General features: G+C 42.1%; 1 protein-coding gene across 7 annotated transcripts in view; it reads left to right on the top strand.

The window, feature by feature from the left end:
* Positions 1–379: 379 nt before the first annotated feature.
* Positions 380–14,165, top strand: part of KCNJ5 (potassium inwardly rectifying channel subfamily J member 5) — a 105,304-nt gene continuing 91,518 nt past the window's right edge. For 2 of the 7 annotated variants that reach the window (XM_072156686.1, XM_072156687.1), the window contains exons 1-2: positions 532–564; positions 13,644–13,712. In XM_072156686.1, coding sequence (XP_072012787.1) covers positions 547–564; positions 13,644–13,712 — 87 coding nt within the window. In that variant the 5' untranslated portion in view covers positions 532–546. The other 5 variants (XM_072156689.1, XM_072156690.1, XM_072156692.1 and 2 more) reach the window with 4 other exon arrangements.

Consider the following 14,165-nt stretch of genomic DNA (forward strand, 5'->3'; position numbering starts at 1 on the left):
ACGCATCATGCAAAAGGGCCCTGAGGGAGCACTCACACGTTCCGCTAGCGCACAGGGGGCGGAACTTATGTGATTGATAACCCGATCGCATGCATTTCTCTGGAAACACATATGTGATCGCCCCCAGCCCCGCCCCCTGTGAGTTCATAACGCCGCGCTAGCGGAACGTGTGAACGTGCCCTGAGGTTGCAGTCACACGGTCCGCATTTCTTGCATTTTAAAACACATTAACATTTTCACAGCTGTTTACACAAAAAAAGATAAATGGATTCAAATCATGTTAAACATTCAGGAACGCATGCATTGTAAAACATGTCACAAACGCAGAGTGTGACCGCTCCTCAGCCGCTCTGCCTGCACAGACTCCTGTGTAGCTTCCCCTCAGCTGCTACTAATAACTATAAACAGCAGCTGAGGAGGTCAGTGCAGACAGAGCTGTGCCTGAGAAGCTGAAATCACAGGTAAGCTCATGGTTGCCCTTGAAGGGAAGGAAAACGAGAACTTTTACTACCTCATATGGCACTTGGGACTGTTCACACAACCATTATGTCTCCATCCTCTGTGGTAATAAGAATGTCTTGATATCTGGTGTGGATAGTGGGAAGCGCTGGTAGGCCAAACTCTACCTGAGTGTTATCTGGGACAGTTATTCCGGCCTGTTACATCAGTCACATGGAAGATATTCTTCCCATAACTGCAGCCTTACATACTCGCCATTCTGCAATGAGTATATTCACTTTCCACATTATCGTGAGATTTTTCAGTCATGTGTCCATTTCACAGGAGAAAATATAATTTTTTGGCTGGTACCTTAGATGGCATGTAAAGAGCAGATGTTAATGCAGCCTTTGGGTGCTGTCACACAGTGCGTTCTGTCCAAGAACGTGTCATTTAGATTACGTCTGACGTGTTTAGTACACATAATGTAAATATGTCACCGCAGAAGGAGTCTGTACGTTGCGTTTTGCAATGCAAACGCCATGTATGAATGCAACCTTAGGGCACACAGGAATACAGGTATCATCCTTGTGTCGTCCATATTTACGGATCTGTTGCCAGGCAATACAATCATGCATCATTTTTTGAGGTAGATTTTCAAAATGCAAGTACTGTTTTAAAGGGGTTGTCCAAGTTCTTGAAAAAAAGCTAAAAGTGGCCGGGACAGGGCTGCTTAAAAAAAATAAAGATGTACTTACCTCCCGGTGCCCTCCCGTATCCAGCGCTGCTGTCACTCCGGTCCGGGCGCCATGTAAACAAACATGGCCGCCGGAGCAGCGCTGGGCTCAGTTCCGGCCGGACCCGACAACCTTCCGGCCCCCATACACAATGCTGTGTATAGGGGCGGATAGGCGTGCCCGGCCACGGCCGGCCGGAAGCTGAATCCAGCGCTGCTCCGGCGGCCATGTTTGTTTACATGGCGCCCGGACCGGAGTGACAGCAGCGCTGGATACGGGAGGGCACCGGGAGGTAAGTACATCTTTATTTTTTTTAAGCAGCCCTGTCCCGGCCACTTTTAGCTTTTTTTCAAGAACTCGGACAACTCCTTTAACAGAAAAATGGCAAAATGGGGAAAAACAAAATGTAAAAACTGAAATTCAAGCCCTAGTTTGCAAACACAGAAAACATCTTGGTGTGCAAAAGGCCTTGGTCACGTTTCACACAAACATATGACTTTCCACTCCTGTATTTCTGTGCCATATGAATCCATATATGTTTTATCTGTATAAAATACAGTGGTTTAGCAAATGATGTTACCACCTTCCTCCACCCCACCATCCCTGGATACTGCACATGACAGCACATCTGTATGCAGCATGTTTGGAGCACTTTTTTTTTTTTTAATACGTTCTGATAGACTTCAATGGGGATGGAATGGAAATGTGTGGAAAAATAGTTATGCTCTATATTTTTTAATGTCTTGCTCACGGTATGACATGGTACGGTACAGTGGGCAATACAGCCATTTAAATGGATAACCGTATTGGCCACCATAGTGAATGTGGCCCTGTGCTACCCTTACGAAAACGCTACAGTACAGGAAAAGGTGATGACACGCGTGGCATTTTTGGTCCATTTTTAAGTATACGTTTTTCAGTCTGTTTTTGACCGTTTAACATGCGTTTGGTTGCTTATTTATCTCAAGGCCAGCGGCATACATGGCGTTTTGCACCCGTTTTTGGGATGTTTTTAAGCAGTCCATTACAAAATGCATGTGCTTAAAAACACATCAGTTTTTGACCAGTTTTAATTAAGATAATTGCTGTCAAAAATGGATGCGTTTTTCAAACGAACTGCTTAAAAACGGCCCATAAGGGCGCTGTCACACGTTGCGTTTGCAAACGCAGACGCAGACCAAACCGCGCCCACCGGGGCGGTCCGCGGTCCAATCGCATCGGCGTTTCTCTATGTTTCTATGGAAATCGCCGATGCGATCGGACCGCGGACCGCCCCAGTGGGCGTGGTTTGGTCTGCGTTTGCGTCTGCAAACGCAACGTGGGACAGCGCCCTAAACAGGTTCCAAACACCACGTGTGCCGCCGGCCTAATGGATAAAAAGGTTTAAAGCAGCCAAATGCATGGTAAACAGTAAAAAAAGATGCGTTTTAAAAATGGACTGAAAACGCATGCTTATAAACGGAACAAAAATACCACATGTGGCGTCACCCTTAGGGCATTTTGAACTCGTTTTTGGTCTGTTTTTAAGCAGTCTGTCCAAAAACGTATGCATTTTTTGATAACGCATCCGGTTTTGACCAGTTTTAATTAAGATAATTGGTAAAAACTGTCAAAAATGGATGCATTTTCAAAAAACCCATGCTTAAAACGGACCAGCGTCACGTTCATAATGCGCTGCTAGCGCACAGGCGGCGGGGCTGGGGGCGATCACATATACGTTTCCAGAGAATCGCATGCGATCGGGCCGAGCCCTGCCCCCCCTGTGCGCGAGTGTGTGAACGCGCCCTCAGAGTGCTATCACACGCTGTGGTTTGAAATGTATTACAACAGCTAAGGAGACATGATTTGCCTTATTACTTTACTGTTAACATTTACAAAACACAGTGTAAATGTGATGTTAACACACATGTTAACTAAACAAAGTAAATGCATTGAAACGCAATGAAAAGGCAACCAAAGCGCAATGTGTGAACATTTCCTCACGGTGCTTCCACATATTTAGTTTTTCAGCTGTGACCGGCCTTTGGGGTGCGGTCACAAGTTGTGTTTTCATTGCAATTTGAAACGTATTCCTACAGGAGAGGTGGTTTGCCTAATTAAATTACTGATAACATTTGCATTTACAAAATGCATAGCAAACGAGATGTCAACGTATGTGTTAACATTTCTCGGTGCATGCGTAATTAGTCAAATCACCTCTCCTCAGCTGTAGGAATATGTTTCCAAATGCAATGTGTGACCGTGCCCAGAGGGCGCGTTCACACGTTGCGTTTTGGTCGCGTTTTCATTGCGTTTGAAACGCATATACAACAGCTGATGAGTGGTGATTTGCCTAATTACATTACCGTTTACGTTTGTAAACGCAATGTTAACATATGCGTTTATGATGAGTTTTGTAAACGGAAATGTTAACAGTGATGTAATTAGGCAAATCACCCCTCCTCAGCTGTTGTATATGCGTTTCAAACGCAATGTAAACGCAGGTCAAAACGCAACGTGTGAACGCGCCCTAAGGGTGCTATCACATGCTGTGCTAGTGCAGCATTTACAAGCTCACAGCGAAACGTGTGTGATTGGTAAACAATTGCTTGCGTTTCACAGGAAACACTTATAGGATCAGGCCTAGGCACTGCCTGCTGCGCAAGCGCAGCATGTGATGGCACCCTTAGGGGGTGTGCACGTATGGTGTTTACATTGGGGCAGATTGTCTAACGAGAATGAACTCTGCCGTGCGCCCGATATCCTGCATGTGTCGCTTCCTGCTCCCAGAGTTCACCTTCTTCTTCCCATTGCATGGAAGTGCATGGCTTATGACACAATTTTAAAGTTAAATCCCGCGTTCTGTCTGAATCAGTCGGATCGTCTGACGGACCGCCCCCCTCCCCCCCCATTTTTGTCGCTTGAAAGCAGGCGCCAATGCGCCAAAATCCGATCACATGTGACCCTATCTCCTTCCAAATCCCTGTCCCTGCGGTGCGATCCCTGAAAACATCGGCGACCGCAGGACCCTTAGTAAATAAGCCCCATTGTGTTTTGAGATCTAATGTACGGGCTGTTATTTTCCTTATTGCATTGTGTTAACATTTCATTGACACACACTATATTAACCCCTTAAGGACGCAGGGTTTATCCGCTCATTTCTCGCTCTCCAACTTCAAAAATCCATAACTTTTTCATTTTTACGTGTACAGACCTGTGTGAGGGCTTATTTTGTGCGTAACAAATTTTACTTTCCCGTAATGTTATTTATTTTAACATGCCGTGTACTGCAAAGCTGAAAAAAATCCCAACTGTGGAAAAACTGAAAAAAAAATGCACGTGGGCTCAGTTTTTTCGACTTTGACTGTGCACTCAAAATAACACATCAGCTTTATTCTTTGGTTCGGTGCGATCGCGGTGATACCAAATTTATATAGGTTTTATTGTGTTTTAATACATTTTCAAAAATTAAACGAATGTGTACAAAAAAGAAAAAAAAAATTTTGCCATCTTCTGACGCTAATAACTTTATCATACTTTGGCGCACGGAGATGTGTGAGGTGTCATTTTTTGCGAAATGATGCGACGTTTTCATTGCTTTTGAGGTCTGTGCGACATTTTGATCATTTTTTATGTTATGTAAAAAGGTGTAAAAGTCGCATTTCGGACATTTGGGAGCCATTTCCCGCCTCGGAGGTCACCGCCGCCTGTAACCGTTTTTATATTTTGATAGATCGGGCATTTTGGGACGTGGCGATACCTAATATGTTTGTGATTTTTACTGTTTATTATGTTTTATATCCGTTCTAGGGAAATGGGGGTGATTTGAACTTTTAATATTTTATTAATTTTTTTTCTTTTTCACTATTTTTTAGACCATCTAGGGTACATTAACCCTAGATGGTCAGATCGCTCCTACCATATACTGCAATACAACTGAATTGCAATATATGGCATTTTTGCAGCACATTCATTACAATGAGCCACATTCATTACAATGGGCCACTGAGCCAAGAGAAGACCCGAGGCTACCATGGCAACCGATCGCCGCCCCCCGATGACGTTCGGGGGCGCGGCGATCGCAATAAAGATGTCGGCGCCCGCTCGACCGTGGTTATTAGCGGTGGGGGTTTTCTGCAAAATGCAAAACCCCCCCACATTTGTATGAAGAGGACTCAGCCCGTGAGCCCTCTTCATACACTCCTTATACCTCTGCGCCATAGAGCGTTAAGGGGTTAATACGTATATAATGAATTGCCAGGGGTGAACAACAAACATTTTTAATACTGTCAGCTTGTACATTGCGGCTCTGCCCCTTTTTAAAAAAAATACATTTTGACGAATGTGGTAACAACCTTAACACTTTAATTTATCTAAGTGATTTTGAGATAGTTTTTTCATTACACATTGTAGTTTATGTTAGTAGTGTAATTTTGCTGATCGTTTTGGTTTTTCAAAGTTTTTTTTTTTTTAGTTTTAAAATGTATTTTATACTTTTTAGACTAAAAGTCATACCACACAATTTTGTAGAAAATGTTAAAGTTTATAGTTTTAGTAGCAGATTTTCAGATTTCCAAGAGATAAGAAAAAAATCTATATTTTAGTTTGGAAGTCCTATTAACCTGCACAAGTAACACCATTTTAAGAACTTAAAACTATTGAAATCAATATTTTGGAAGCATGTTAACCCTTAAATTTTTTTTCTCAGGAATCAAACAAAAATGGATTGGAAAGTTTTACATTATGGGCACACAGCAGGGCTCAGAAAGGAAGGAACAAAATGTAGCTTTCATTTTCCCTAGATTGCTTTTGAGGTGCCATGTCTTGTTAGAAAAGCCCCTGAGGTACCAGTACAATAGAAACCCCCGAGAAGTGACACCTTCATTTTAACCTCCAAGATGCTGTCCAAAATCTAATACAAAGTATGTGGTGCAAGGTAAAAATTGCATTTTTTTTCTCAAGTGCCATTTTAGTGCTAAATGTATTTTGCCCAACTCATCCCACTGGAGACAAACGCCCCAAAAATCATTCGGGTTCTCCCGGGTATGGCAATACCCCATATGTGTCAATAATGTACAGGCTGGCACGTGGCAGAGCTCAGAAGGGACAGTGCGGCACTATATATAAGTTGTAAATCATCCAGTTAAATAAAAATCCAGTTAATAAAAAAATTACATATACAGTGAATGTGAATTTCTGGAAAGTGGGGAACTTCTGGAAAGTGTTGCCCTGGTACAATACGTGTTGTGGCCTCGCTTACAGAAGTGCTGTCACTCCCCGCTTCCTGCTCATCAAAAATAAATGTTTTATTACCACCTCTTAAAACTCCAGGAAAGTTCCCTTCTAGCCTGCACCTCAGTCAGGCTTGGGGGCTTCTGTACTGGTACCTCGTACTGGGACAGGGGTGCTGTTGTACCCATGTATTGTTATTAATACAAGGACCTCTCTCTCATTCTTGTTCTTAACACACAATACTGAGTCCCTGCATGGTGCCTGGCTCTCCTGCCTTCTGAGTTTTTTTCCCAGGCAGCAACTTAGGGAGACCTCTTTGATATTTCTTACACTGCCATATGTTGCAGTATTTCTGGAAGCGAGGCACTTAAATAGTGTAACACTGGTAAAAAATTGTCTAGATAGAGGTGGTGCCAAGTGGGTGTGCCAATTGCCACACTACCTTTGCAGTAATACCCAGGAAGGGTGTTCTGGGGGCACTATAGTGGAGTCCTTCCCTTCATATACACTGAACTTGCTAGTACACCCAGCTATACTCTCACACAGATTACGGAATACCCAATTTATATAGGTTTTGTTGGGTTTTAATAGAATTTAAGAAATGAAAACCTTTTTGTATGGAAAATATTCTTAATTTTGTTGAGCTCTGATGCTAACTTTTTCATACTTTGGCACAGGGGGCTGTGTAAGTTATCACTTTTTGCAGGATGTGATGATGTTTACATTGATATCATTTGTGGGACTGTGCAACCCTATGATAATTTTATTTCAATTTGTATTGCAAAATGATAAAAAGGTGGCGATTTGGGCTCTATAATTACCGGTACGGGATTCACTGCCCGATTTTATGTATTAACCCTTAACGACTTGGCCTTTTTTTAGTTTTTTCACTTCCATTTTTCACTCACCACCTTCAAAAATCTATAACTTTTTTATTTTTCCACATAAAGAGCTCTGTGATGGCTTATTTTCTGCGTAACAAATTGCACTTCATATTGACAGTATTTAATATTCCATGCCGTGTACTGGGAAGCAGGAAAAAAATTCCAAATTCAGTGAAAATGGTGAAAAAAATGCATTTGCTTGGATTTTACAGCTTTCACTGTGCACACCAAATGACATGTCTGCTTTATTCTTTGGGTCAGTACGATTACGTGGATACCAAATTTGTATAGGTTTTATAATGGTTTCATATTTTTAAAAAAAAATTAAAACCTCCTGTACAAAATTTTTTTTGGGATTTTGCCATCTTCTGGCGGCAATACATTTTTCATACTTTGGTGTACTGAGCTGTGGGTGGTGTCAATTTTTGCAACTTTTAATGGCGTTTTGCTATAATTTTTAGGACAGTGCGACCTTTTGATTACTTTTTATTAATTTTTTCATATTTTTCAAAATGGCAAAAAAAATGCCATTTTCAAATTTGGATGCTATTTTCCGTTACGGGGTTAAACGCAGTGAACAGTTATTATATTTTGATAGATCGGGCATTTTTGGACGCGGGGATATCTAATGTGTTTATGATTTTTACTGTTTATTAATATTTATATCAGTTCTAGGGAAAGGGGGGTGATTTTAATTTTTAGGTTTTTTATTATCATTTTTTTTTTTTTTAACTTTTTTATTTTTACTATTTTTAAGACTCCCTAGGATACTTTAACCCTAGGTTGTCTGATCGATCCTACCATATACTGCCGAAGCTGTCATGGCAACGGATCGCCGCTCCCCTTGACGTAATCGGGGAGCGACGATCCACAGCATCTTTTTGAAGCCGCCATTTTTTTTAAAGCCGCCGGCAGCAATCGACGTGCTAGCACCGATCGCGGGTGTTACCAGTAAGCCTTTGCTGAAATATGCAGCAAAGACTTACCGGCTATGGAGAGGGCTCGGCCCGGGAGCTCTCGCCACGCACCGGGACCCAGCGCGCGCTGTACTAGTACAGTGCGCATCGGGAAGGGATTAATATATTGTGACTTGGCACAATATGTATGATTTTTACGGTTTATTTTTAGGTCAGTTCTAGTGAAGGGGGAGTTTTGAAGTTTTAGGTGTTTTTATAATGTGTATATACATGCATATGTATATATGCATGCGGAAAAGTGCTGGGGCCAACTCCCAGACGCGGTTCCACGGAAGCGTTGCGATTAGTTACAGGCACCATGTGTTTTACATTGCTTTTGCTAATAGCAACAGTTTCAGTGGAAACTCTTTTGTAATCGGGCCAAGCTTCTACTGGCAGCCTTTCAATTGCATTTCAAAACACAATTCAAATGCTGCGTGTGAATACAGCCAAAGGGTTAAATGTTCCTTTTAGATGATATCCCTTTTAAATTTGATAGACACTTAACCGTTTCATGACTGCCCAACTTAAAAATCCATCAGTCGGTGGTGAAGTGATATATGGAGTTGGTTCACAGAGTGAGCCCTCTCCATACATGACAGATGTCAACTGTATTATACACCTGCCGCCTAACAATGCTGCCAGAGCCGGATCATAGGGGGGGCTCGCGGTGCGCGAGCCCCGGGGCCCCCACCACTTCGCCTTTAAGAGGGGCCCCCACCAAATTGGGGCGATTCGGGCGGTCGCATGACCGCCCGAATCGCCAGCAATATATTCGGCGCCGGGCTACCCGGGCCGCGGGCCGAATCCCGCCGATGTTTCTGCCTTTAGTCTATGGCAGAGCGAGGGAACAATAAGTTCCCTGCTCTGCCATAGACGATCCAATGTAAATGAAGATGGCGGCGCCCTGCCGCTGGGTCACGGCGCTGAGTGTGACGTCACAGCATGTGACGTCACCGCGGCGCGACTCACGGCGCGGGCTGTAGCAGGGCGCCGCCATCTTTGTTTACATCCGATCTCCACCCTAACAACGCGAGGGAGGATGAAGACAGCGCGCATCGTGGGAACGATGGAGGGTGAGTACAATTTTAGTATTATATCTAGAACTGTATATAGTTGTTATGGGGGGGGGGTATTATATCTAGAACTGTATATGGTTATTATTGGGGGGGGGTATTATATCTAGAACTGTATATGGTTATTATTGGGGGGGGGGTTGTATATATTTATTATGTGGGGGGGGGGGTGTATAGCAATAATAGGAATCTGTATAAAGTTGTTATAGGGGGATTGTATATATTTATTATGGGGGTGTATATAGTTATTATAGGGGCACTGTATATAGCTGTTATAGGGGGTGTATATAGTTATAGGGGGGTGTATATAGTTATTATAGGGGGGTGTATATAGTTATTATAGGGTGTACATAGTTATCATAGGGGTCTGTATATAGTTATTACAGGGAACTGTATATAGTTATTATAGGGGAACTGTATATAGTTATTATAGGGGGGTGTATATAGTTATAGGGGTCTGTATATAGTTATTACAGGGAACTGTATATAGTTATTATAGGGGGGTGTATATAGTTATTATAGGGGGGTTTATATAGTTATTACAGGGAACTGTATATAGTTATTACAGGGAACTGTATATAGTTATTATAGGGGAACTGTATATAGTTATTATAGGGGAACTGTATATAGTTATTATAGGGGAACTGTATATAGTTATTATAGGGGGGTGTATATAGTTATTATAGGGGAACTGTATATAGTTATTATAGGGGGTGTATATAGTTATAGGGGGGTGTATAGTTATTATAGGGGGGTGTATATAGTTGTTATAGGGGGGTGTATATAGTTGTTATAGGGGGGTGTATATAGTTATTATAGGGTGTACATAGTTATCATAGGGGTCTGTATATAGTTATTACAGGGAACTGTATATAGTTATTATAGGGGAACTGTATATAGTTATTATAGGGGGGTGTATATAGTTATTACAGGGAACTGTATATAGTTATTATAGGGGGGTGTATATAGTTATTATAGGGGGGTGTATATAGTTATTATAGGGTGTACATAGTTATCATAGGGGTCTGTATATAGTTATTACAGGGAACTGTATATAGTTATTATAGGGGAACTGTATATAGTTATTATAGGGGGGTGTATATAGTTATAGGGGACTGTATATAGTTATTATAGCAGGACTGTATATTGTAATTGTTATACAGTTATTATAGGGGTGTATATAGTTATCATAGGGGCACTGTATATAGTTGTTATAGGGGGTGTATATAGTTATTATAGGGGGAATGTATATAGTGATTACTGGGAACTGTATATAGTGATTGCTGGGGGAGCTGTATATAGTGATTGCTGGGGGAGCTGTATATAGTGATTGCTGGGGGAGCTGTATATAGTGATTGCTGGGGGGAGCTGTATATAGTGATTGCTGGGGGGAGCTGTATATAGTGATTGCTGGGGGAGCTGTATACAGTGATTGCTGGGGAGCTGTATACAGTGGTGGCTGGGGGAGCTGTATATAGTGATTGCTGGAGGAGCTGTATATAGTGATTGCTGGGGGTGCTGTATACACTGATTACTGGGGGTGCTGTATACACTGATTACTGGGGGAGCTGTATATAGTGATTGCTGGGGGAGCTGTATACAGTGATTGCTGGAGGAGCTGTATATAGTGATTGCTGGAGGAGCTGTATATAGTGATTGCTGGGGGAGCTGTATATAGTGATTGCTGGGGGAGCTGTATACAGTGATTGCTGGGGGAGCTGTATATAGTGATTACTGGGAGCTGTATACAGTGACTGCTGGGGGAGCTGTATATAGTGATTGCTGGGGGAGCTGTATATAGTGATTGCTGGGGGAGCTGTATACAGTGATTACTGGGGAGCTGTATATAGTGATTGCTGGGGGAGCTGTATATAGTGATTGCTGGGGGGAGCTGTATATAGTGATTGCTGGGGGGAGCTGTATATAGTGATTGCTGGGGGGAGCTGTATATAGTGATTGCTGGGGGGAGCTGTATATAGTGATTGCTGGGGGAGCTGTATATAGTGATTGCTGGGGGAGCTGTATATAGTGATTGCTGGGGGAGCTGTATATAGTGATTACTGGGGGAGCTGTATACAGTGATTGCTGGGGGAGCTGTATATAGTGATTGCTGGGGAACATGTATACAGTGATTGCTGGGGGAGCTGTATACAGTGATTGCTGGGGGAGCTGTATATAGTGATTGCTGGGGGAGCTGTATATAGTGATTGCTGGGGGAGCTGTATATAGTGATTGCTGGGGGAGCTGTATACAGTGATTACTGGGGAGCTGTATATAGTGATTGCTGGGGAACATGTATACAGTGATTGCTGGGGGAGCTGTATACAGTGATTGCTGGAGGAGCTGTATATAGTGATTGCTGGAGGAGCTGTATATAGTGATTGCTGGGGGAGCTGTATATAGTGATTGCTGGGGGAGCTGTATATAGTGATTGCTGGGGGAGCTGTATATAGTGATTGCTGGGGGAGCTGTATATAGTGATTGCTGAGAGAGCTGTATATAGTGATTGCTGGGGGAGCTGTATATAGTGATTGCTGGGGGGCTGTATATAGTGATTGCTGGGGGGAGCTGTATATAGTGATTGCTGGGGGGAGCTGTATATAGTGATTGCTGGGGGGAGCTGTATATAGTGATTGCTGGGGGGAGCTGTATATAGTGATTGCTGGGGGGAGCTGTATATAGTGATTGCTGGGGGGAGCTGTATATAGTGATTGCTGGGGAACATGTATACAGTGGTTGCTGGGGGAGCTGTATACAGTGATTACTGGGGAGGCTGTATATAGTTATTGCTGGGGTTCGGTATATAGCGATTGCTGTTCCCTGTCTGGACTACATTCAATGGGGGCCTCCACCATGTTTTGCGCCCAGGGGCCCCCACCAACCTTAATCCGGCCCTGAATGCTGCACAGGGGTTCCACTAACTTAGATTGCTGATTGGTGATTGATGTTCAAGTGCCCTAGGGGACCTAATGAATAGTAAAAAATCATGTAAAAATTGCCACTTTTTCCTGGATCAGAAATAAAAATAAAGAAAATTCAGTTCAATTTATTTGGATGTAAAGGTATACCATATGTTTGACAAACTGGGGATAAGACTGAACTGAAAGTTTATAAAGAAGTTAGTCAAAGTTGTTGGATTAAATATCATAGTTTTGGGAATTTTTCCTGCACCAGGAGTTGGACCTCTAATACAGCTACATGGCAGAGTGAATGCAAGTCCTGGCAGAGTCCTGATCTCAACCAATAGTAAATCTCTGCACCTCATCTGTGTTCATTCAAGGTGATCAAGTCATTAATCTCTAGCCCTTAAAGGAAATCTACCATTTGATTTCATACATTGTGAACCAAACATACCTTGAGAATGCTGGAGCGACACTGATGCAGAAACATATCTTGTTTAATCCCTGAAGTGAGTGGTTTTGCTGAAATAGAAAATTTAAGGGTAGACATACATTGGTATGTCCTCGCTAAAATCGGAAAATAAGGCTGACACGTTAGTTTTCCTGGATTCGGAGCTGTCATATGCCCTCTGCTGTATATATTTGGTTACTGCAAGAGAAAAATTTTATTATGTTAATAAGCAGTTATTAGCGGAATATATTATAGCAGTATCACTATAATTATTATAAGGCATTTATTACATTACACAAAGCCTTTATTGTATAATTAAATCAATTTGTATACGTATTTGTATGTACTGTATACGTTTACTGTATGCCTTTGCCCTAAAAACATATTGCGTGTTTTGTCAGCTCTCCACTTTAATATATGAATATATTCTGCAGCAGTATAATCATCCGATAAACATGTAAAGAATTTCAGGGTGGAGTGTTTGCATTGGCCTCAATTCTCCATCACTAATAAGCCAGCTTCATTCTATTTGGATAGTTTCTATAGACTATATTTAAATACAAATATCTAAATACTTTGAATCACATCAAATTCCATGAACAAGCATTACTTCAATACATAAGGCTACTTTCACACTCACTTGGCTAAGCACACTGCAGAGCGCTGAAGAGGGGGAGAGGTGAGCGCTGCCTGGCCATACGGACTGGTAAAGAAAAAGCATGCTCTTTTCCCCTTGCACCCTAGGGTGCCACACATGTGTGCCGCTGGGCGCCATAACCATCTATAGGAACATATATCCAGCCGCAAACTTGCAAACGTCCCCCCAAATGGCAGTCTAAGAGGAGCTTTATAGTGTTGACATGTAAACCTGAATTAACTAATACACTCTAATAAAATAATACACAAAATTTATATCAGAATTACAAATCTTGGCAATCCAAGTTTGATGTATTTGCCCTTTTAAATTTTTCACTCTTTGTTTCATTGCAGCCAATTGCTAGGATCAAAAAGGTTCAGTACACTCTGCAACCCATCTTGACAGAAAAAACCCCCATAAAGGTAGATGTTTTTGCTAATTTGTGAAAAATAAAATTGAAATCCCAAATGTCACAAGTATTCAGACCGTATGCTGACACACTCATATTTAACTCGCATGCTGTCAATTTATTTATGATTATTATAATTTATGAAATGGTTTTACTTCTTCATTGGATTCCAGCTGTGATTATTAAAACTGATTGAACTTGGTTAGGAAAGTCACACACCAGTCACATGAGAATGAGGGCTAAGGAACTGCCCAAGGAGCTCCTAGACAGACATAATTTTGGCAAGGCACAGAGCTAGCCAACATTATAAAAATAATTTCTGCATCACAGTGGCCCCATAATCCTTAAATGGAAGAAGTTTAAGGCAACCACAACTCTTCCTCGACCCGGCAGTCCACAATAGTGAGAGAAGAATCTTGTTGAGAGAGGTGCAGAAGAACCCCAAGGTCACTGTGACTGAGCTCCA

The sequence above is a fragment of the Engystomops pustulosus genome, chromosome 6, assembly GCF_040894005.1.
Source record: "Engystomops pustulosus chromosome 6, aEngPut4.maternal, whole genome shotgun sequence".
NCBI classification, from domain to species: Eukaryota; Metazoa; Chordata; class Amphibia; order Anura; family Leptodactylidae; genus Engystomops; species Engystomops pustulosus.